At 32.2% G+C, this 24354-nt stretch overlaps 4 protein-coding genes across 4 annotated transcripts; 2 read left to right on the top strand and 2 right to left on the bottom strand.

Moving 5' to 3' along the window:
- Positions 1-293: 293 nt before the first annotated feature.
- Positions 294-5388, bottom strand: LOC101254548 (DNA-directed RNA polymerase III subunit 2-like). The gene is made up of 3 exons (XM_010313766.4): positions 5212-5388; positions 2808-4391; positions 294-2317 (listed from the first exon to the last, which is right to left on the bottom strand). The coding sequence occupies exons 2-3, from the start codon at positions 4374-4376 to the stop codon at positions 437-439; spliced, it is 3450 nt and encodes a 1149-aa protein (XP_010312068.1). The 5' UTR covers positions 4377-4391; positions 5212-5388; the 3' UTR covers positions 294-436.
- Positions 5389-9728: 4340 nt separating this feature from the next.
- LOC101254854 (peroxidase A2) lies at positions 9729-12073 on the top strand. The gene is made up of 4 exons (XM_004249130.4): positions 9729-10104; positions 10253-10450; positions 10786-10951; positions 11485-12073. Exons 1-4 carry the CDS (start codon positions 9868-9870, stop codon positions 11898-11900), a joined length of 1017 nt encoding a protein of 338 aa, XP_004249178.1. The 5' UTR covers positions 9729-9867; the 3' UTR covers positions 11901-12073.
- Positions 12074-13740: 1667 nt separating this feature from the next.
- On the top strand, positions 13741-16113 carry LOC101255151 (uncharacterized). Its single transcript, XM_004249132.5, has 2 exons — positions 13741-13983; positions 14503-16113. Exon 2 carries the CDS (start codon positions 14513-14515, stop codon positions 15764-15766), a length of 1254 nt encoding a protein of 417 aa, XP_004249180.3. The 5' UTR covers positions 13741-13983; positions 14503-14512; the 3' UTR covers positions 15767-16113.
- A 2423-nt stretch (positions 16114-18536) lies between these two features.
- On the bottom strand, positions 18537-22771 carry LOC101255642 (protein trichome birefringence). The gene is made up of 5 exons (XM_004249133.5): positions 21294-22771; positions 20557-20749; positions 20238-20431; positions 19977-20135; positions 18537-19214 (listed from the first exon to the last, which is right to left on the bottom strand). Exons 1-5 carry the CDS (start codon positions 22466-22468, stop codon positions 18860-18862), a joined length of 2076 nt encoding a protein of 691 aa, XP_004249181.1. The 5' UTR covers positions 22469-22771; the 3' UTR covers positions 18537-18859.
- Between the last annotated feature and the right edge of the window lie 1583 nt (positions 22772-24354).

Genomic DNA, 24354 nt, shown 5'->3' on the forward strand with positions numbered 1-24354 from the left:
AAAACTAAAAAGAAGTAAGGTCTGCGTACCACCATATCTTTCACAGACCACACTTGTGGATTACATTGTATATGTTGTTGTTATTATACGTGAGCATATTTCAAACGTTGAAAATGCAAGGAAGATAGGAAGTTCTCAATCGACCATCATATTGTCATACGAGCTCTCTAATATGCACCAGATCGAGTACTGATCAGGCAATATAATGTCAAACTACTGCATAGAAGCGCGCCTGCTTAATACACTTTGCATCAGATACAGAGGCAACATTGCATCTTATGCTACATTCAATAGAAGCAAGGTATTCATCTTATAAAAAAACAAAATGTGATGTTATAAATAAAAGTAACAAGAAACATAGGCAATTAGAAAAGTAAGGTCAATTGTTAAGGAACGACCAAAAATGAGCGAGAAGCTAATAGATGTGACAGTATAATCAAACAGCTTCTGTTAGTTTTAATCGTGGAACAATGTTCATTGATTGGAGCTCCTGGAATAGGAGCTTGCACGCATAGGGCAACTTCATCGTAGACATGTTTTCCCCGTTCTTACACATGGAACAAATGCCAATCTTCAGCTTGTAGTTGTAATATCCCAATAAACCACATTTTCTGCAAACCTGAGCCTCGAATGGATCACTGGAAAGCATCAGGCGCTCGTGTATCAACATACTTGCACCATATGCAATCAAACAATCACGTTCCATTTCTCCCACACGTAAACCTCCATTTCTACTTCTCCCTTCGGTAGGTTGTCTTGTCATCATAACACGAGGCCCACTCCCACGAGCATGCATTTTGTCTACGACCATGTGTTTCAGCTTTTGGTAATATATTGGCCCCATGAAGATGTATGCTTGTAGTGGCATACCAGTGATGCCTGAATAAATAAAATCCTTCCCATTGTAGCAAAATCCATGCTTTACCAGAGTTTCACTGATAGCATCAACTGTATCTGCATGACCACTGGGTTCTCCGAAAGCACTGCCATAATGAAACCTACCACACGAAACTCCAGCTTTACTGCCAAGAAGCTCAATCATCTTTCCTACTGTCATTCGGCTTGGAAATCCATGAGGATTCATAATTAGATCAGGGCAAATTCCACGTTCAGAAAACGGAAGATCTTCCTGTTGTACAATGATGCCACAGACTCCTTTCTGCCCATGTCTGCTACTAAACTTGTCACCAATCTCAGGCCTACGGGTCTGACGTATCATAAATTTGATGCTTAAATTGTTGTTTTCATCAGAGTGAAGAGCCACTCTGTCAATGACAGTTGGCTCCCCTTCAGTACCTTTATAAGTTTGTCTACTTAGCCTATAAGCACTATCCGGCAAGTCCATTGGAGATGTGACTGTTGCAACCGTGACTGTAGGGGACTCCTTGTTGATATAGATATCACCATTTCGAATAATTTCTCCTGGAGAAGCTAGTCCATCATCATCCAGAATCCTTTCTGCTTCATAACCCTGACGTTGTGGTTTAATTAGCCTATCTGATGTGAGATTCTTATACTTCTGACACATGGCGGCATGTTTTTTCATCACTATGCAACGCCCAAAACCTCGATCTAAAGAAGACTTGTTCATTACTATTGCATCCTCAATGTCATAGCCACTATAGCTCATCACAGCAACAGTAGCGTTCTGTCCAGCGCCTAGTTTATCATATCCAACCAACTCAATTGTTCTTGTAGTCAGTAAAGGGCGTTGAGGATACACCAAAAGGTAAAGCAAACCATCCATCCGATTCAATTGGTTGTATGCAATGTTTCCCATAGCTTGTTTACCCATCGCACACTGATAGGTATTCCTAGGGGACTGATTGTGATGAGGATAAGGTATCAAACCAGCACAAACACCTAAGATTGTGAAAGGCTCAATCTCAATATGTGTTGTATCTGGTGTTGCCTCCTTTTCATATAGAGCAATCAATGAGTTGTTCTCCTCGTTGACATCAAGATATTCTATCAAACCATCTCTTAGAAAGCTGTTGAAGTCACGCACACCATCCCTCAACTCATTCATATGGAGCTCCTTGATCCTAGAAACACCTTTTTCAGCAATTACAAGTGGACGACAGACACGTCCACCATCTGAAGCAATGTAGACACAGCACTGCTTATCATTCACAAAGATGCTTACAAACTCCCTGATTTGACCAGCCCTCCGTAGCTTCCTCATTCCATTAGCAAATCGCTGGGGACTCCTGTGCTTGCCTAGGATAAGTCCATTTAATATGATGAGATAAGAATTTGGCGTGTGAAGTTCTGCTGCTGAAAGTTGTTCCAAGTCCTCAACACCCAAGTCGTAGCACTGTTCCATCATGTAAAAGTTCAATTACATGTTACAGAAATGATGTAGGAATTTTACTTACTTATTCTAGCACAAACTGAAAAGTTGGATTTTATTATGGTTATTAACGCAAATACAACAAAATAGGAAGTTAATTATGTCTAATAACAGGACTTTTACTATTAAGCACTTGCAACCCCTCGCCATCAATGCACCATGTAAATCGGTCCATTAAGGCCTAAGGAGATTATAATAGTATCACTTCTTTAAGATCACCTTGATGACATGACTCTTACCAACTCTCTACGGACAAACAATAAAAACACTTCATTTTTAAGAAAAAACTTCAGTTAAACAGCCCTATTGGCACATAAATTGTAACATAAGCAGCTGAAAACATTACCGTAGCTATTATATTCAATTCGGCAGCAGTATATATGTGGTAAAAACTGTTCGGATTATTACACACTTGAATACAAGGCAGGAGAAACATAAATTATAGAGACTGTACCAAAGACATAATAGGGCGCTCATCCTCATCTGTTGTAACATGAGTCATCAAGGCCAGATTTTTCACCAATCCACAAGCTTCACCTTCTGGAGTATCACAAGGGCAGATCATGCCAAACTGGCTAGGTTGCAGTGCTCTAGGGCCACTAACTTTTCTAGACTTCTCGAATTGTGGTTTGATCTTCGTCATGTAGCCCAACGTTCCGATGTATGATAGCCTAGCAAGAACCTCAGTCATGCCTTTCCTGTGCATCCTAAATCGTTTAATATCCCAGTTGCCCGTAGATAGGGCTCTCTGCAATTCAACGGTAATTCTGTTGCTTCTCTTTACATGATATAACAGGTCGGAAGGTTTGGAGTAAGCATCAAATTCCCTCCTAGCTTCATCATTCATCGACTTGAACAAATCTTCAAAAAGGAGAGAGAGTAGCTGACCAGAGAGCTCCAGTCTTTTGTTCCCCACATAGTCCTTGTCATCCATTGCATCCTTGTTCAAGATTGCTTCCATCATGCGCCTCATCATTACTGCAACATATATGCATTTTTTGCGGAAATTATGTTGATTGACTGGAACATGTGCAAGAAACATGTCACGAAGAATACTCAAAGCTCGGGCTCCCTTCTCAACTGGACCAGTAGAATACGAAGGCATTCTGAACATCTTGTCATTCTCGAGGAACTCCAGTGCTTGATGTTGTGTATACAACTTGAGATCTGCACACTCCTCGATTGATGGCAAAAGCAAAGCACTATACCGAGGATCTCTTCCTATCATTTGCACAACCTCTTGATCGCTTTCCATTCCCATGGCCTTCATGACAACCATTATGGGGACCTTGGTTTTGAACATATTCAACTCTAAGTATACCTTTTCTTTCTCCATCTTTATAATTGTTTTGCTCTTCGTTTTTTCTGTGCTGCAGATAACAGATGCTTGTACACAACCTTTTCTATCTGTATCGATGATTATCCTGTTCTTCGAGAGCTGCTCTTGAATTAAAATCACCTTCTCTCTGCCATTGACAACAAAATATCCTCCCGGATCAAGTGGGCATTCTCCAAGTTTTGCTAGTTGTTCTTCATCTTTCTCATACAGCACACACAAACAACTTCTTAGCATAATAGGCATTCGTCCAATGACAACATCTTTCTGCGTTGCCATTGATATCTGCCCGTTCCTTATCATTGTGTAATCTACTGTGACAAAAATTGGAGCTGCATAGGTAAGGTCAGCTAGTCGACATTTCTGTGGACTTAGCTTCTCCCTTACACCATCATAAGTCATCGATGGTTCACCAATACGGACATCTCTGTACCTAAGAAAGATATTAGGATCCCGTGTTGATCTAATCTCATGATTTGCACGTACAATCTTCCTTATATCCGTCTTAACCAAGTAATTGAACGAGGCTAAGTGTTGCTTCACCAATCCTCTCACCTTTAGAAATTCTGGAATAAGTTGATACTTGTCCACCGAATTCTTAATAGGAGAAGCAAGATACTGCTTGTCAATTCCGTTGTTCAAGTTGTTTCTCGGACTGGACATAGTAGCATCGCAATCCATATTCATTGCCAATCAACTTCCCTGCAGAACAGAACCCGAAACAATAAGATTGTGGCAACAATGAGCTAGGATCAAAGTCGAAAAAATGCAAGATTGATGTCTTTTTACCCTGCCACAACAACATACAGAAGAGCACAATGAGTATAAGGGGCTAATTCAAGAGCAATCACAAACAAATCTACAAGTATAACTATCACTAAGCAACTTGTATCTAGAAAGCAGGTATACACAGGCATCAGAGGCGAATCAACAATTTGAAGTTTATGGATTCCAACATCGATCTCAAGTTAATATACAATAATAATAACTAAGTATATCTTAATATACATACAGGTTTTGAGGAAAAGCTATTGAGTTTCTACGAAACCACACGTAGCGCGTATACATACATACATGTATTCTACTTCTCTAGATATACATGAACACAATCCAGGATTTTTCACTATGATCAGGTTCGTAATATAAAAGTAAACACGCGAAGAATCAAAAAGGGTTCAATATATAATAAATTTAACCATATATAAACCGTATAATTTTTTGTCAAACCCTACCTAGCTCCGCCCCCTTAAACAAACTACAGACAACCGTACACTTAAAAGTGATGATCACATATTGCTATTAATTATTTTGAATAATTAGGTCTTTGATTCCTTCTAGCAAATTCTCATATTTTACATAAGAGTTTTAGTCCATTATTATGACAAAGTTGAAACATTCGAATTGCAAAAAAATAAGACTACTGGTATCAAAACATCAACAAATACGAGTTCGATTAAATTCGATATTTTATTCACAATCCTGACTCTGCAATTGAAACTAAAAAAAAAAGTAAGAAGCTTACAATTTCAAGTGGCACACGTACATAGCAAATTGTTAGAATCTTGTCACAAATATAAAATTTGATATATAATGATAAAAGTTAGATATTTAAGGAAAGAAAAATAAAAGACCTGTGTTGTATTATGCATTTAATTTTGAATTGCACTTTATTAATTTATACAATTTCAAGCCCTAATTAGGGATTGAAGCAAAATTCACGAGAAACCCAATCGAATATAAGAGGTATTTAATCATATATTTATTCGAAATAGTAATTTTAGGGAAATTATATATATATATATATATATATATATATATATATATATATATATATATTTTATTCTCAATAGGATTCTGCAATTGGAACTAAAAAAAAAAAAGTTAGAACCTTACAACTTCAAGTGGCACACGTACATAGCAAATGTTTGAATCTTGTCACAAATATAAAATTTGATATATAAGGATAAAAGTTAGATATTTAATGAAACAAAAATAAAAGATATGTGTTGTATTATGCATCTAATTTCGAACCGCACTTTATTAATTTTTATTATTTCAAGCCTAATTATGGATTGAGGTAAAATTCACGTGTTTAGAGAGGAAAACACAAAGAAATCTAATTGAATATAATAGGTATTTATCATATATTTATTCGAAATAACGGTAGTTTTTAAAAATTATAATTTATATATATATATATTTCTTATATATGTGTTAATATTAATTTAATATTTTATTCTCAATCCTGAATTGAAGCTAAAAAAAATAAAAAATAAGAAGCTTGCGATTTCAAGTGGCACACCTACATAGCAAATTGTTAAAATCTTGTCACAAATATAAAATTTGATATATAAGGATAAAAGTTAGATATTTAAGGAAATAAAAATAAAAGTTTGTGTTGTATTATGCATCTAATCCTGGAACCGCACTGTATTAATTTTTATAATTTCAAGTCCTGATTATGAATTGAAGCAAAATTCACGTGTTTAGAGAGGAAAACACAAAGAAACTCAATTGAATATAATAGGTATTTATCATATCTTTATTTGAATAGCGATAATTTTAAAAAATTGTAACTAATATATATATATATAAAATTCAATATTCTATTCTCATTCCTGGCAATTGAAACTAAAAAAAAAAGAAGAAGTTAAAAGCTTATAATTTCAAGTGGCACAAGTACATAGCAAATTGTTAGAATCTTGTCACAAATATAAAATTTGATATATAAAGATAAAAGTTAGATATTTAAGAAAAGAAAAATAAAAAACCGTGTTATATTATGCATTTAATTTTAAATCAAACTTTATTAATTTTTATAATTTCAAGCCCTAATTATGGATTGAAGCAAAATTCACGTGTTTAGAGAGGGAACACACAAAGAAACCCAATTGAATATAATAGGTATTTATCATATATATTCGAAATAGCGATAGTTTTAGAAAAATGATATATATATATATATATATATATATATATATATATATATATATATATATATATATATATAAAAGTACAAGGAATAGTTTAGATTTTATAGAGGATACAAGTAAGCAAAGATATTATATACGCACATATATAATGCTTATGTTATTATTATATGTACAAATACAATGTATTTCGTTATCGCAAAGATATTATATGCGTGTGTATATAATGTATTGCACTATTATTATACACGTGAATACATAAATTATGTTTTCAAATCAAAATGTTGTTAATTTTATAATTCAGTAAAAATTTGTTATTTTTAGTATATCTGAATTTTGGATATCTAAACTCCTTCGAATCTTTACATAAAAGGTGTTATTAAGATATATATTGCCCCTTGCCCCTTGCCCCTTGTAGAATATATACATTCTGATCATTGATTGAATGACTAAGTTAACTTTTAAAGTAAATTTATTCTGATCATTGATCGTGTTGAATGCCTTGAATCAGACCCGCTACAAATAGAAAGGACGGGGGTCTCGCTGCCCGGTCAGCGAGTCGGGGGGTCCAGGGGGGCGACGCGCCCCCTGGCCTGGGGGTCCGGGGGGGCGGAGACGCCCCCAGCCCGACGGTATACAATGTTGTTGTATTGGGCCTTTTATTTTCTGTTGATTCTGTATGTTGGGCTCAAGCCTGTTAGGGCGTAGCTTAGCACTATATATAGACGCTATGGCAAACCCTATTCTGTAATTCTGTTTTTGCCTCTCCATAATAAAACTGCTCCCCCTCTTCCCGTGGACGTAGCCAATTTATTGGTGAACCACGTAAATCTGTTGTCTTGTTTTTCGCGTATATATTTTCTCGTATTATATCAAATTCCGCACAACAGATCGAGTGACTAAGTTAATTTTTGAAGTAAATTTATTGTGCGAAGATATATTATGATTCGTTTCGATAAAGTCCAATCACTTATGTCACTAATTCATTTTTCTTCTAATTTGCGCGTAAACTGTAATGAACTTTTCTAGGTTCATTATAAAAGTTAATGTTGAGATTGGGTAATTATTTCAATTAACTAGTTTCAATCAACCTTAGCTTGTGTTGTCTTGTTAATTAGTTTCAAAAAATATTTTTTAAAATTGTGTCAGTTCAAATTACGTCATATAAACTATGATGAACTATGTAGTAATTAGCACGCTAATTATAGGATAAAAATTCTACACAGGCTTCTCAACTTTATATATTGGATTATTAAGCAAGAATAAATTTAAAATGTTTGTATACAAAGTTAAAGCTACTATTACCACGATTATTTTTTTTTAAAAAAAAAATTGATATCAACTTCTAAAAGTAATTAACTCTTTTTTAAAAATGAAATTCGTTTATTTTCATTGTTAGAAGAGTAAATACAAAGCTCATAAATTCGTAATCTTTGGATAATCAAACAATTAGTCGAATAGGGTAATTAAAAGCGTGAACCTCAAATCCATAAGTTTAACTTAATCTTAATTTTAGTTATGTACAGTCCAAATCCAACTATGTAATAGTAATAATCGATCAAGATGTTTTAGATTCGAATTCGTAAATTACAAGCGGAGCAAGAATTGAAAGTGTGAAATGATTAACCATCGATGTGAGACGGGCCCTGCTATGATACCATGTAAAATTAACTCACACTCCAAAAACTCGCTCAAAAAAAGAAGGATGGCCCAAGTCTTATAAGGAGTCCACCCATGTCATTAACCATCGATGTGAAACTTTTTGTCATTCTTTAACACCTCATCGATGGTTAATGACATGGGTGGACTCCTTATAAGACTTGCGCAATCCTCCTTTTTTTGAGCTAACTTTTGGGGTGTAAGTTAGGCCTAAGACCTAATTTCAGAGTTTGAACCAAAGTTATTGAGTTTTGTTGAATAACACCTATTTCAATTTATTTGTTTGGTCATTCCAAATAGAAAGATTTTCAATCTCAATTTTTCACATAATATGTTTAAAGTTACAATATCAAAAGACATTCTGATATATTTATATATATCGTTACTTTAATTTAAAAGCACGAGATTCAAATATTTTTATTACTTTTTCAAATTTTATGTCAATAAATAGATAAATTGAAACGGAAAAGAAATAATAGTAATATTTTCCGTGTTAGAATCACTAAATGCAATTAAGTGTGAAAAGGAACCAAGAAGGTCCATACTTTGATTTTCCTTTAATTATGGAGAATCTTCTTCAATACTTTATGCTAAAATTCTGTGACTAATTAAAAATTGATGGTTACGTATAAATTTTTTCAAGAAAAAAAAATTAAAATTTGAAGAAGTTGTTGAGATTTTTCTAAATGTTAGAATAATTATCATATTGCTAAATATTACTAGTACATTTGTTTTCTTGCCATAATGTAATTAACAAACAACAAATATTGTAGGAATAGTTTTTACTTTTAATATCACGAGAAATACTGTACTCATATATATAGAAAACAAAATATCCTAAGATCACCAATTTCCTTTTTTGATTATGACTTCTGAAGTTGTTAATAAAGGTAATATTTTCCTCTAAACACCAAAAGTCAATCGGTACGCGATAAAGTGAAATATTTTAAAATTAAGTTAGTTCAAAAATTATAATTTTTTAGACAATAACAACCCCTAGGATCATATGATTCACTGTTATCAAGACTATAATGATCAATGAATATGTATGACTATATACTACTATTCATAAGGGTAAAAAATAATTTTAAAGTTAAATATTTTTAGGACGGACAAAAAAAAATATATTACATAAATTCGGAGAAAGAGAGTACTAAAATGATAGATAATGAATGAATAGTTATGCGATAACTAATAACTAAGTGTTATCTTTTACATGATTTATGAAAAAAAATAAATTGTGTAATAGCTTAGACCTTTTGTTATTGCTATTGTTTAAGGGTGTTAAATTCGAGTTCTGATTTATTCTTATCAAGAAATAAAAAAGAGGTTTCATAAGATGTGAGAAATAAATTAGGTCTTGAATCTAACGTACGTCTTAAAAACAAACTCAAAAAAAGAGAGAAATATTCAAATCTTATAACGAGTATATAGAACACTTTCTATCAACGCCCTCTAGCGTTCGAATCTAAACATTTTTAAAATCTTTAATAACAGTATGGCTAAATACTTTGCCTATATATTGAGGCTATATATAAGCATAAGATATAGTCTATAGCCTAATAGCTTTCTTGGCCAAACAAATTAAAATGTCTTCTTCTTCTTATTATTATTATTCTTTTAATTTCTCAGTAATAATATGCATTTTGCTTGTAGTTTTGAGCATTTTTTCCCATTCAAATGCTCAGTTAAATTCCAATTTTTATGAGAATAATTGTCCAAATGTTTCGGATATTGTTCGATGTGTTCTTCAAGAAGCTTTGCAATCTGATGCACGTATTGGCGCTAGTCTTCTTCGAATTCATTTTCATGATTGCTTTGTTAATGTACGTAAATGTTGTTGACATTTTATTGTTGAATTTCTATTTTTTTGATCAATTTAAAACTCACAACCTACGGTTAAAATTTAAATTTTAAACTCGAAACGTTAATTTAAGAATGTTAATTTTTTTAATTATTCTGGTGAATGATTAGGGATGTGATGCATCAATATTGTTGGATAATAATGCGAAAACAAAGATAGTGAGTGAAAAAAATGCCGCTCCAAATGCTAATTCCTTAAGGGGTTTTAACGTTGTTGATAATATCAAGGTTGCTGTTGAGAATTGTTGTCCTGGTGTTGTTTCTTGTGCTGATATTCTCGCTCTTGCTGCTGAATCATCTGTTTCTCTGGTACGTTACATTATTCACTTCTATTAATAATATATATGCTATAGTTTTGAAATATAAAACACGTTCATATCAGATTCTTCAGAAAAAAAAAAATTAAGAGTCAATAAACATTTTATTGACCTATTGGTGATACTAGACTTCAATATGTATTCAATATACTGATAAAATATTTAAAAACTTATTTAAGGAATAAAGACAAAGTTAGAATTTTAAATATCTTATGAGTTTTTAAAAGACGTTTAATTACTGAATTTCGAATAAAATATCAATGTATATTAAATGAACTTTCAAACATAAATAATTTTTTTTTTGTTAAATATTTTAATGGGGTGCAGGCAGGTGGTCCTTCATGGAATGTGTTATTAGGGAGAAGAGATAGTAGAAGAGCAAATCAAGGAGGAGCTAATATTTCTATTCCTTCTCCTCTTGAAGACATAAATAAAATTACTACAAAGTTTTCAGCTGTTGGCCTCACCATTACTGATCTAGTTGCATTATCAGGTATATATCAGATCATCTAAAAAATAATTATCAATAAATATATATATTAAAATTGAAATTATAGCATAAAAATAAAGTAATTATTACAATATTATATATATAAAAAAATTATGTATAACTATTCATGTATATAAGTTAAATCTGTTTTTATTATAATAAAAGACATTTTTATTGATTGATTATCATAAATATTAAAAATATTTTCTGTTAAAAGGATAGACAACTTTTCTCACTTATGATAGAAGTTATTGTCCTTACTGTTATCTTTAATTAGCAACTTTATATTATTTGATCCTACGATTAACACATAACTATTCATTATTGATTCTTAATATGTAGTTTTTTCAATATATATTTTTCACTCACAAATTAAATATCTAACATGAAAATTAACTACTATCATATATATATATATGTATGTAAGAGAGTTAAGAATTAGCTATGTAATTTATCGTTAAATATATTGATCGTGAGAATACATCGTCAAATATTATGTCGATGGTCACTAATTTTTATTTTTATTTTGGCATTAGGTGCTCACACATTTGGACGTGCCCAATGTCGTTTATTTAGAGAGAGGCTTTACAATTTTAATGGTACTGGAAAGCCTGATCCAACATTAAACACTAATTATTTAGCCAAATTAATGAAAATATGTCCAAAAAAAGGAAGTAACACTGCTTTGGCTAATCTTGATCTTACAACTCCAAATAAATTTGATAACAATTATTTTGCTAATTTGCAAAATAAAAAAGGACTTTTGGAGTCGGATCAAAAATTATTTTCAAAAAATAGTGCATCAGAAATTACCAATATTATTAAGACATTTAGCAGGGACCAAAATGTCTTTTTTCAGAGCTTTGTGGAGTCAATGATTAATATGGGGAATATTAGTCCATTAACAGGGACTAATGGAGAAATTAGATTAGATTGTAAGAGAGTTAATTAAAAATAAGTTTTAGTATTTGTTTAGATTAATCATCTTATGTAACATTATTAATAATTATTTGAGGGTTGTGGCTGTGTGTGATTTCTATTTGATGTATTTATTGTACTTTTTGAAATAATGTGTTTGAAATTTTATATATATTAAAATTTTAATGATTTTTTTCGTATTCAAAACGTTGAATTTGATTGAGTCATTAATTAATATCTTCATGTATTTGACATACGTATGAGGAGTCAGATGTACAGTTCTTTTCTTATTTAAAAAGCAGGATGATTGAGTCAAAGTAATTAGCATTTCCTAAACAAAATTATGCATCACTAAATTAAACTCAATGCAATTTTAGAATTATATAAATTTCAAGATCCCATATATCTTTAATTTTTTTGTGATCTTTCACATATGTATTTAGACATAGCATTGAAAAGATTGTGTGTGTTAAGTTAAATTCTATCAATAATTACGTTTTTCTTTCATCATTTTTGAAGTTAAAATAATATTTTCTTTGATTATACTTTTTTCTTTTAGATAAATTATATTTTATTGATGAATACATTCTTTTAAAATCATGCATTTAATTAGAATCTCATATACATTATATCAAAAATATTAAATTCAATTGAATCGATAATTTCAACTACACCATGCAGGGGTAGAACCACCTTGTACTAAGGGGTTTCATCTGAATCTCATTCGGCGAAACATTATATTATTATCATGTGTATATGGTTGAAATAATTTTTTAGGTATATATAATAGATATCGAATCCCTTTAATTACTTCATATATCTATTTTTATAAATTTTAAGATCTTTCATTAAAAATTATGACTCCGTCACTAACCGCATATACCACTTAAGCCCAATAATTGGGACTTGGGAGCTTAGCAGCTTCACATGCATCTAGAGTTTTCCAAGTTATGGTGGGCCTAAGAAACTTTTGCACAATAAGAAGGTTTTTATTGTTGGGTTAAAATAATTTTAAAATACATTCAAAATAGTAATAATATTATTCATTTTAAGCTAAAATTGCATACATATTTTTTCCAAAAGTCTTTATCTTTTTCACTATTAGCAATGTGAAATTTTATCCACATATACATTTTCCTCAAACTAAGATTCAAGAAACTTCAGTTTCAGGATTTCTGAGTTTGAAAATTCAAATCACTTTGACAATTTATGATTATTAAAGCCAATAATTTTTTTCTTATGTATTAATCTTAAGGTAGAAATGGTTACAAAATTAATTTGTAGATCGATTTAGATAGTTATAAAATTGGTCTATAGATCAACAAAAATAGTTATAAAATTAATTTATAGACCGACAAAGATAGTAAGTTGAGTGCACGTCATTACTCTATTATTTTCATACAATTATATTTGTCTTATCAAAATTATCAATTTTGATAATTGTTATTATACTAAAAACAACTTTAAAATATACATTTAACACAATCTATTTCAAATCAAACCTATACAATTTTCCTCGATAAATTTCACACCACTAATATACCTTATATAAGTTGAATTTCTCTTCTACTATTACCCGTGAAACCTTGTTTATACGTCGAATTTCCTTTCCTTAATCTTTCGCAATTAGAAAATTCAATGATGTAACAATTGAAAATTTCTTCAAACCCCATATATGGGGGGAAAAACTTTGATAGAGAACGCTACCCGATCAAACTCGAACACAAGTACCAGTCACTAGATTGAAAATCGAAAAAAAAAAGAAGAAAGTTGACAAGTGGGACCCACTTGCCTACGTGGATGATGACATGGCATGAATTTGGACACACACCAAATTTTGGGATGTAAGAAAATAACCAAAAATTTGCTTACGTGTGCTTAGACAATAACCCCACCCCCCACCCCCACCCCTTTCACCTTCCTCTGTATCTGAGCTGTTCTCTCTACTTTCTCGGGTCGGAATTTAACCCGAATTAGACACCAAAATCTCTCTTTTCTCTATACTAGTGGACCAGATCCCTAATTCACTCAGACATGGCAAATCAACTGAAATTTTTGCTAATTTCATAGCAATTATACCTCATTTCTTTCATCAAAATTCAATCTTGCTGCTCAAGGTCTCTTTCTCTATCTCTATATCTTTTTGTTTTACTTTCTTGAACAAAAAACCCTAAATTTTAATTTGATTTTAATTTTTGAAAAAAGGGGTTCTAAATTGTGGGTTTTCAGATGTTTGTAGAACTTTATTCTCATCTAGGCTCACAATCTTAGTGACCCTTTTCGATTTTCTTGTGTTTAATTGTTGGGTTTTTGTTATTAATGTGACTTAGCCAGAAAAGATTACACCTTTCTTGGAATTGTTGGTTTAGGTTTTGGTTGTTGGTTATGTTAAATTATATGGGGTGTTTAATTGATTTTGTTCTGACCTGAGAAATGTTAGGGTTTCTGCTCAAATTTTAGCTGCTTGAATTGAGTGGAATAGTAGTAGAAGGTTGAGGGTTTTCATTTGAATTGATTTGAAAGGGAATCTTGTTTTCTTTTTTCAATTGGTATAGTGGGAAAGCTCGAGTCTTTTACCTCGTTTAGCTTGGAAATTGGAGCTTGTTGTAGTTATTTGTTTTTGTTGTTGGTTGAAGTTGAATTGCCATGGGGGATAGTACACCGAATACGATGAATCTTGATCTGAATTTGGGACCTGTTGAAAGTCCTACTGATGATTCAGAGTCTGTTCCTGCAACATTTCCCATTGAGGATATGAATTTAGAGGATTTGTTAGATGGTTATCGATTTAGGGAAGTGGTTAGGCAAAGGAGGAGCAGATGGCGGTCAGCTTTGAGAAACATTCCTGTTCCTGCAGAAGCTAGAAGTATTGCAATGGAGTTCATTGGTAGGAGTGAATCACAAACAGATGATGTTATTGCTGAGGAGAGGCCCTCGGAGGTGGAAAATACATGCGATAACAATAATGGGTATTCACATGACGAGATTCTGGGAAAAAAAGAAGACAGCGAAAAGGTTACTAGTGAGGAGGGGGGAAGCTTCTTTGATTGCAATATATGTCTAGACTTGTCGAAAGAACCTGTTGTGACTTGTTGTGGTCACTTGTTTTGTTGGCCATGTCTTTATCGGTGGTTACATCTCCATTCAGATGCAAAGGAATGCCCTGTTTGTAAAGGGGAAGTGACTATGAAGAATGTAATCCCAATTTATGGACGTGGAACTAATGTGCGAGAGCCTGAAGAGGATTCAACTCTGAAAATCCCTCATAGGCCTCAAGCAAGGCGTGTGGAGAGCTGGAGACAGACTATTCAAAGGACAGCATTCACCATTCCAATGGAAGAAATGATTCGCCGTCTTGGCAGTAGATTTGATTTGTCTCAGCTACAACAGCAGAATTCTGAAGGTTCTCATGAATTACCTGAGCGAAGCAGCTCACTGCTCAACCGTATTCTTACTTCCAGGGGACGCAGAGAACAGAATCCTGTTCTGCCTTCTGATGACGTGGTTGACTTGACACAGACCAGTCCAACTAACTCTGATGTGTGGGAAACCCGTCGTCTTTCCTCTCTTTTACTCCGCAGATCAAATTCACATCGAGCTGCTAATTATGCCAATCTTGCTTCTGCCTTTGGTTCTGGTGGAAGGCTGGTTGAGCCATACTTCCGTAGTAATACTGTGGAGAGAAATCAGGAGCAGCCTCTACCAGTTGAAGATAGAGATTCTGTTTCGAGTATTGCTGCTGTTATACACTCAGAGAGTCAAACAGTGGATACTGCTGCTGAAATAGATTCTAGGGTCTCCCTTTCTACATCATCTTCCAGAAGAAGAAACGATGCTTCCAGAATTTCGGATGTGGATAGTGGAGATTCACGTGCACCTAGGAGGAGGAGGTTAAACTGATTTGCGTTCCTTCTTATCATGTTCGGCCTCCAAAGCACCCCCTTCCCCCCTCCATTACCCATATGTCATTGATACTTCTGAGTTTCTTTAGGTGTATCGGTAGGAAATGTACTCTTTTCCTTGAGTTTCATGATACCTTTTTCAGTTTACTGCTTAGTCTTCTACCATTAGTTTCGTTATCCGACAGGTCCAAGCTTTCCAGCTACAAGACATATGAAAAGAGGAAAAAAAAGTTGTTTAAAATAATCGTGCGAATTTGTCTTTTACCTCTGTAAATAACCATGCAAATGGTAGTTTTATTGGTATACCTTCTATTGATGTCGTCAATAAATTGAGATTTATCCATATATTCTTTCTTGTGGCTTACTTGATTTGGTATTTCTGTGAGCATTAAAATGGTGGTGTATAATGTGCCTTGTATCATTGTGGCTGCACTTAGTGCTAGATTGTACTCATGGAGATAGCAGAAATCATCTCATCTCTTGACACTCCTTTTTCCCAATATTTGGGAATTGTTGATATTGATAATGTTTTTGGATGTTACTATCTTAAGGATCACCTTCACAAGTGTAGGACCTCTCACCTCTTTATATACTTCAATAATTGAATTCTATGATGTTCTGCATCCCATAGTGTATGTTGCTTGGACTCTTTAAAAATGTCGTCACGTGTGTATTGAATCCTTCAAAATAGTGCATTCTTGGATGATCTGATAGAGATACTGCAGCAATTTTGGAGAGTCCGAGCTACAATATAGAGCTTAAGAGCTTTTTGGACTTCACAACAACAATGCATCAGTCCAAATTAGTCGGGTTCGGCTATATGAATCTTGACTGTTTCATTTAAGCTCAGCTCACGTTAAGCTTTTAATTTAAGATGTGAACAACATTCATTTTTTCTTTGTTTTTAGAAGCTTTCTGTTATCTTGCATTATTGAATACTAAGATTATTGCAGAATACTATGCCTTTAATCTTTTGTCTGTTTCATGATCTTTGATTGATCTCAAATTCTTACATGATGGCTGAAGCTTCCTACATATCTAGTTCTTTCATGTCACGAATCGAGATGTGGTGTATTGGTCAATGAAATGCGTTGAGAATCTTAATGTATCAATTCCTAACAATGGGGGCCAAAGTGAAGTATTTTACATCTTAAGCGAATCTTTGAAATGTAAGAGAAAAGTGAATATTTTTATAAGGTAAAGTACAAGTTTATACTATACATCCTCTTTTAAGTTCGATGATTGCGCAATTTGAGGAACAAATTCTTAGAATATGTTGGTCAAAACAGATAATATGTGTCATGAGATTGAGTTTCGCGATAAATATGATATCAGAATAGTACGATCGTGGGATAAAAACTCGCAATCATACTAAGTACCGAAGAGGGGTGTATTCAACACTCATAACGAAGGACAGACACAAGCTAATAAACTTTTAAATAAATATGCATATTATAACTTAGATGAATCTCATGTCAAAACAAGAAAAGAAAGTAAAGAGCTTTATACGGAATATTATAAATTTACATGATCGCTCAATAATGATATCAAAATAAACCATACGCGCATTGAATCGACACGATTTTAGTCCAAAAATGACACGTAATCTAAGATAAATTCATGAACGATTAACTGCATTAAATTGAATGGTCCCCTATGAAGTGATCAATTCAAATTGGACAATTGGTCCACTTTTTCTAAAATAGTTGAAGACAACCCATAAATAGCTATATACCATAAATATAGTCCAAAAATATTGTACTACTAATTTGTACGAGACATTTTCTTTAAAAAAATTCACCCAAAATAGGATTGTTTTTTTCAAAAGTAGTAGGATTTGCTCATATTTATTTAAATATTTTCCATATATAATGTCATTTTTTTCCTTCCCTGAAAAGGTGTACTTCAAAATAGTTTTGAAACACCAAAAAATCTACATTTTTACATGTTATTATTTTACAATGTTCAAGTTAACATACGAAAAACTAAATTCAATAAAACACACTTTCTTTATTCTTATCTATATGTCTATCATCTTAGATTTTACGTACATTAAAAAGACTAAATAAGTTTTACTATTCTACTCATTTTTGATGTTTTTAAGTCATATTTTCAATCTATTAACATGAATTAATTTACTTTGATTAATTAGCTTGACCAATGGACATGAATTATTTATTTAGTTTTTCTATATTGGTCAAATATATATTTTTAAGACTAATAACTCACAAAAGTAAAATAGAAAAAATAGTAATATTATTTATGCGTTGATTTTATAAAATAACAAATATGCCGAATATTTATTTTTAATGACACTATATAAATAGAAACAGAGAGAATAATATTTTATAAGAAGTCTTCATGATAAAGCTATTACATTTGGTTGACTTAACTTTTCCAGTGAATTTAATATGTTAACCTTGCAAAATAAGATGCTCATATAAAGTAAAATACTACAATAACTGGTTAAATTGTACTAAATGTAATTATTTATTTATTTTTTGTATAAATCTTAGAGAAAAAACATCCCATGTGAACAAGAAAAAAATAAACAGGATTAAAATATTTAAGAAATAGTTTAACTATCTTTTTCCTAAACAGTCCAACATGACAAGCTCTCTAATCAAACAACTAATTTTCACTGTCAAGCAGAGATGTCATGTGTAACATGGAACTTTTAATTAAATCCCTTAATTAAGCACAAAAATTAAGAAAAATGCTATGTCACAAACAACAATTTGGTATTAAAAAAAAAGTATACAAAACCATGATCCAAACATAATTAATCGTATAATTCATTAAATTATTCAAAATAAATAATGTAAATAATTTAAGAATATAATTTACATGATATGATACTATCATTAATTCATTCCACAGCTCGAACCAGTAACGTATAGATTACATGAAGACAACATTATTGTTGCTTCAAGGCTCCCCCTTAACGGAAAGAATGAGGGTAGCTTCTCAACTCTCGTTTTATATAGTCTATAAACATACTCTCCGATATTCTTGTATATATAATCGAGAAATTCACGAGGGTCAATGAGGCTTACTAGTGTGACACTCGATGAATAATGGACCCGACCCTCTACGACTTGTTGTAGTCTTGTTGTTTTTGATGTTGATTTACTAAAATCTTGGCATATAGCAACTCATTCCAAGCATCAGGTACACCAGGGAGACACCAATGACTACAATCTTGAAACAACAATGGAGATTTCTTCTCTTCAGTTGTAAATTTTTGTTTCCTATATACTGATGGATGACCATCTTTTCGAAAATCTGTCATTCTTGTGATGTTGAGATATGAGACTTGAGTTTTCATCCCTTTTAGAACTCTTTCTAAAACATTCATCTTTGATGGATATGGAGTTAGATATGTTGTGTTCTTGATTGGTTCTGTTTCATGGTCACAAGCTCCACCTGAATTCCATTGTCCGCCGCTGTGAAAAAAGAATTAGATAGTTTAAGCAAAACAATCGGAAACAACTTCTCTATCTCACAAAGGTAGGGGTAAGATTTGTGTACATCCTACCCTCACCAAATCCCGCTTGTGAGATTACACTAGGTATTATGTTGTTGTAATGATATAGTATAATAGGCAAAAGTTATGTTGCTCGAACTCGTTAAAAATGTTGTCAAGTGCCTCCAATGTAGTGCGTTGTTCAAGGATATGACACAGGTGCAACAACAACATTTTGTAGAGGACGCGCAACATAGGGCAATAAAAATTAATAGGTTATGGATGAACAAGTTAATTTCATGAATGGTCGTGCACACTACAAGAAAACTATGAATTACATGGGGATTTTCCTAGGAATTAGTTTTCCTATCCCTATGTAATTCACAGTTTTCTTGGAGTAGTTTAATTTTATCCGCGGTAACGGTAGAATCACAGAACTAATTTTTGTCACATTAAAGTAACTGAACTAGGGGTGTGGATTGCTCAAATGAGACAAATGGCCCAAAGGTTAAATTTCTGGCTCAAAATAATATTAAAAGAATATTTAACCTTCTAGTCATCATTTGAGCAATTAACACGTACTTTAACGCAACAAAAGATAGTTTTGTGACCATACTGTTATAGTGAATAAAGTTCAGTAACCGTAGGTGCAAACCAAGCGTGAAATTAACGGATGAATAACAACACTACTATAGAGAAGAGAACTCGAGTTATCGACAAGTAAATGTAATCTGGGATTTACCTAAAATGAGACGCAGAGTAACCTCTGAAGAGAACAAATGTTCTCTTAGGATTTACATGGGAATCAACCCATCTTCCCCATGTTGTTAAAGCCTTTCGAAATGCCTCAAGAACATCTAATTCGTTGTACACGTGACTTCCTTCTTGATAATAGTCCTTCCTGAAACGTGCAGCATTGTTTAATGTAAAATTATATTCTTTAAGCATAAACAACTATAGATTATACATATTGATTGAATAAACAAAAAACAATAAATCTTACCCCAATGAAGTTTTCTCGTGTGTCCACCAGTGGCCGGTGTTGAAGATTAAGATATCAGCATTTTTATATTTATCAGCAGACTGTCCGATTAAATCAAGTCGAAGTGTTTCCTTCTTCACTCCTTTTTTATCTGAATATTCCCATTCTTGAACCAAGAATGGAGATACAAAAAACTCCACTCTGAAATTATACTCCTGAATTATCGAAAAATTTAATGATGTCATTAGATTATGAACATATAGCGATTATACGAAGTCTAATAGTAGCTATGATGCTCGGACTCTTCAAAAATGTCTGTGACACGGGTACGGTATCTTACCTCAAATAGAAATGAATATGAAGCCTCAGTCCTAAAATGTTGTCTGCCAGATTCTTCATAAACCTTTTTCTGATCTTTAACAGAGTTTCTAAGAATGCAAACAAGGGATTCCCACATGTTTCTGTTGAGCGAATCACCGACAAATACCAATCGCTTTCCTCTCAATAATTCCAGCATATGAGTTCCATTCAATCTGTCAACAAATTCCAAAAATCAATTGTTAGGAAACTTCAAGAATACATATATTGATTTGATCTCAAAGAAGCAAAACAAGTACAAATAGCCTATTATAAGATTAATTTACAACGTAATCGATGAAAAAGATCAACCTTGAGATGAAGAAATCATGGTTTAATTAAAGAACTAGATCAAATCTTACACATAATGAACAAAAATGAAAAATGTCATATTCCATAAGCAATGGATTTTCTTGAATGATTGAAAACTGAAGAAGCATATGAACTCATCAACAACAACAACAACATATTCAGTCGCAAACAAGTTGAACTCGGCCTAATTGGAGCTCATAACAGCCACTACGCATCGGTCCAAACAAGTTGAGATCGGCTATATGAATCATCATTGCCTCATTTAAAGCTCAAACTCGTGCCAATTCGGAGTTCAAACAACAACAACAACTACACCTCAGTCCCGAACAAGTTTTGGGGTCATTTAAGCTCATAGATCAGATAAAATTATGGTTAGAATTAACTTGAGCATAAATATCAAAATATTACCTTGGAAGAGTACAACCATTTGGCTTCCATTTCATCTTCATATGATTGTTATCAGGTCTACCATTGAGAAAACAGTTAAATTGTTCATCAATCAAAGAACAAGAACCAGGCTTATACAAAGGATAAGACTCATCTTTCACCCAATTCCCATCAAAGAAATCACAATTCAACAAAGACTTAACCAAATCTTCATCCTTCTTCTTCTTTGTAGACACATCTAGATTTGTACCATCACTCTGGCTTTTCACAGATGAGGAAGTGAAATTACCCTTCACTCCCTTTTCTGCAATTTCCTTCTCTTTACTCTCACTACCAGATTTTGCTGTCTGATTCACACTTGCTGATGACTTCTCCAATGGATTTTTGCTCTGATTTGCCTTCAAATTTCCAACTTTATCATCAAAATCTTTACTTTTAGGCTGATTCTTTACACTTGATGATTCTTGATTCAACCCAGAAGAGGATTTTGGTGCTACTGCTGACACATTCACAGTAGGCTTCGAGGGGCTTTTCAAGACTCCATTTTTATCATCAAAATCCTTACTTTTTGACTGATTCTTCACACTAGATGATTCTTGATTCAACCCAGATGGAGATATTGATCCTACTGCTGACACATTCACAGATGGCTTCAAGGGGTTCTCCAAGACTCCATTTTTATCATCAAAACCCTTACTTTTAAACTGATCTTTCACATTTGATGATTCTTGATTCAACCCAGATGAAGATACTGGCGCTACTGCTGGCACATTCACAGAAGGCTTCAAGGGGGTTTCCAAGACTTCAACTTTATCATGTGAATCATTGTTTAGAGGCTCAGAATTAGAATTTTGGGATCTGGGGCTGGCAAAATTTTGAAGTTGCTGTGAGGAATTGGGGAAAAAGTAAGAATAAACTGAAGAGAAGTGAGATCTAGATGATTCATCAGAAAAAGTACTTCCACTACTAGAACTAGTACTACTGCTGCTTAAAGAGAAGATATTAGAGAACCATGGAGAAGAAGAGTTGGGTGAAGGACTAAAAGCCAAGAAAAAAGTAACAAGAATGAAAACAAACATGAACCCATATGCACAAGTAACACTTCTTTTGGTTTTAAGAAAAGAGAAGTGAGTTTTCAGGTCTGTAATCAGAGTTTTTCCACCATTAATTGGTGTATATTTTGCTGTATCAGCCATATCTGCTTAATGGGGTGTAAAAAAACAGAGTTTTTAGTGAGGAACACTATGTATTGATATAAGTTGAGATGTGGAAAACAAGAAGAGAGAAGAATGAAAAGCCTTGAGAAGTGAAAAAGGCAGTAAATGGCAATGAGAGAGAAAGAGGAAGAAGAAACTTTGTAAGTATGTATTAAAGCGTGTTGTGTGGAATGTGGACTCTCAAGTCTCAATGTGTGCTTCTAATAGAGAGAGTATGTGTTGTGAGAAAAAAAAAAAATACTTTATACACTTTCTTGGTAGTTCATTAGGGAGATTAAAGATGGAATTGAACTTTTTTTTAAAAAATTATAAATAATGTAACTATAAATCTCATGAAGAGTAGTTTGATTCTACATGAACGTTGGGGACAATACTTCAACACATCTTAGTTCAAATGGAGAATATGGAAAATAGTGTTTTTCGGTGATCGACGATTGAGTATTATTATGTAAGAATTTAGTTTTTTGAAAGTAACATTGTAAATGGCGCTAATACCTTGTAGACTAAGGAGCAAAAGGAGAAATTTATCACAGTTTACATTTCTTACGTGATTTATAAGTAAATTAAAAGTTGAGACATGAGATAAGAATTGTTTAAGATCATGTTCATTTTTGAAAAGTCTATGCAATAACTAGTGCATAAATAATATGGACTTCGTTTCAAATTAATTGAATTATTAAAATGTTTCGCACCATTTAAAAAAAAAAAAGAAGATTGACACATAGAGGAAATATAACTTTTCAATTTTACTCTTATTGATTATTATTAAATTTATAATTAAATTAATTGAAAATTAATTAACAACTGATTCCAATGCTAATTAATGAAGAGTAAAATTAAAAAAGTATTTAAAAATAATTTTAAAAATTAAAAATTAAATTAATTTATAAAATGAAAAATACCTTAACAGCTCAATTAACTTGAAATAAAAGAAAGTAATATGATATAAAGGTTCAAAAAAGTGAATAAATAAAATATTAAGATGAAAGTAATATGATTAAGGTTCAAAGAAGTGGGTAAATAAAATATTAAAATAAATTATGATTTTATATCATAATTTGAAAATGGAATTTGGGTCCAAGTGAACTTTAAAAGCTAATTGATAGACTAAGATGAGTATATTTATGATCAAAAAGCTTTATGTATTTATGTTTGTTCATTAAAGCTTGAGATAATTATATTTACTTTCGAGTTTAAATATTGATGAAATAATTATATTTATTTAAAAATATTTGTAAATTGTTTTAAAAATATATATTTAATTATAATATATGTCCAAATATAACTTAATCAACTTTAGAACGTACTCGTTTTAGCTTCTAACTTCAACCAACTTTGTACCAATGATTACTAATCAACAATGAATCAATACTACTAAATATGGATTAAACAAACAAAGCTACTTTAATTAAATTTGAAGTAAACAAGTTACTTCAAATAATACTCATAATTAACTCTTTAATAGGAAATATTTAATCTATCATACGTCGTCGTTAGTGGACTCAAAAGGTCAAATCTTAGTTCACCTTTTTTCAACTTTGTCAATGTTTAATTGACACTTTGGATTTGAAAATAACACTTGTTTTGAGTTTATTAGCAGGAATGCCACTGCCTTGGTATTGTCAGAGAGAATTTAGGAGATAAATAACAAACGAAGGAGATGTTGCCACGTGTAACATGAAGTACTTTTTTTTTTCTTTTTGGGTAGAAACAACAAGTACTTTAAATAGAATGTTTGTCTTTTTACATTTTCACTAGTACAAGGTTAAAATGGATTACTTCGAAAATTTGTTAGATTTTGTAACAATTTGTAAATGAAATATTTATCACTTTATCACGATCTTTTATAATAGTATAGAATGATT

The sequence above is a fragment of the Solanum lycopersicum genome, chromosome 10 (genome assembly GCF_036512215.1).
Source record: "Solanum lycopersicum chromosome 10, SLM_r2.1".
Taxonomy (NCBI): domain Eukaryota; kingdom Viridiplantae; phylum Streptophyta; class Magnoliopsida; order Solanales; family Solanaceae; genus Solanum; species Solanum lycopersicum.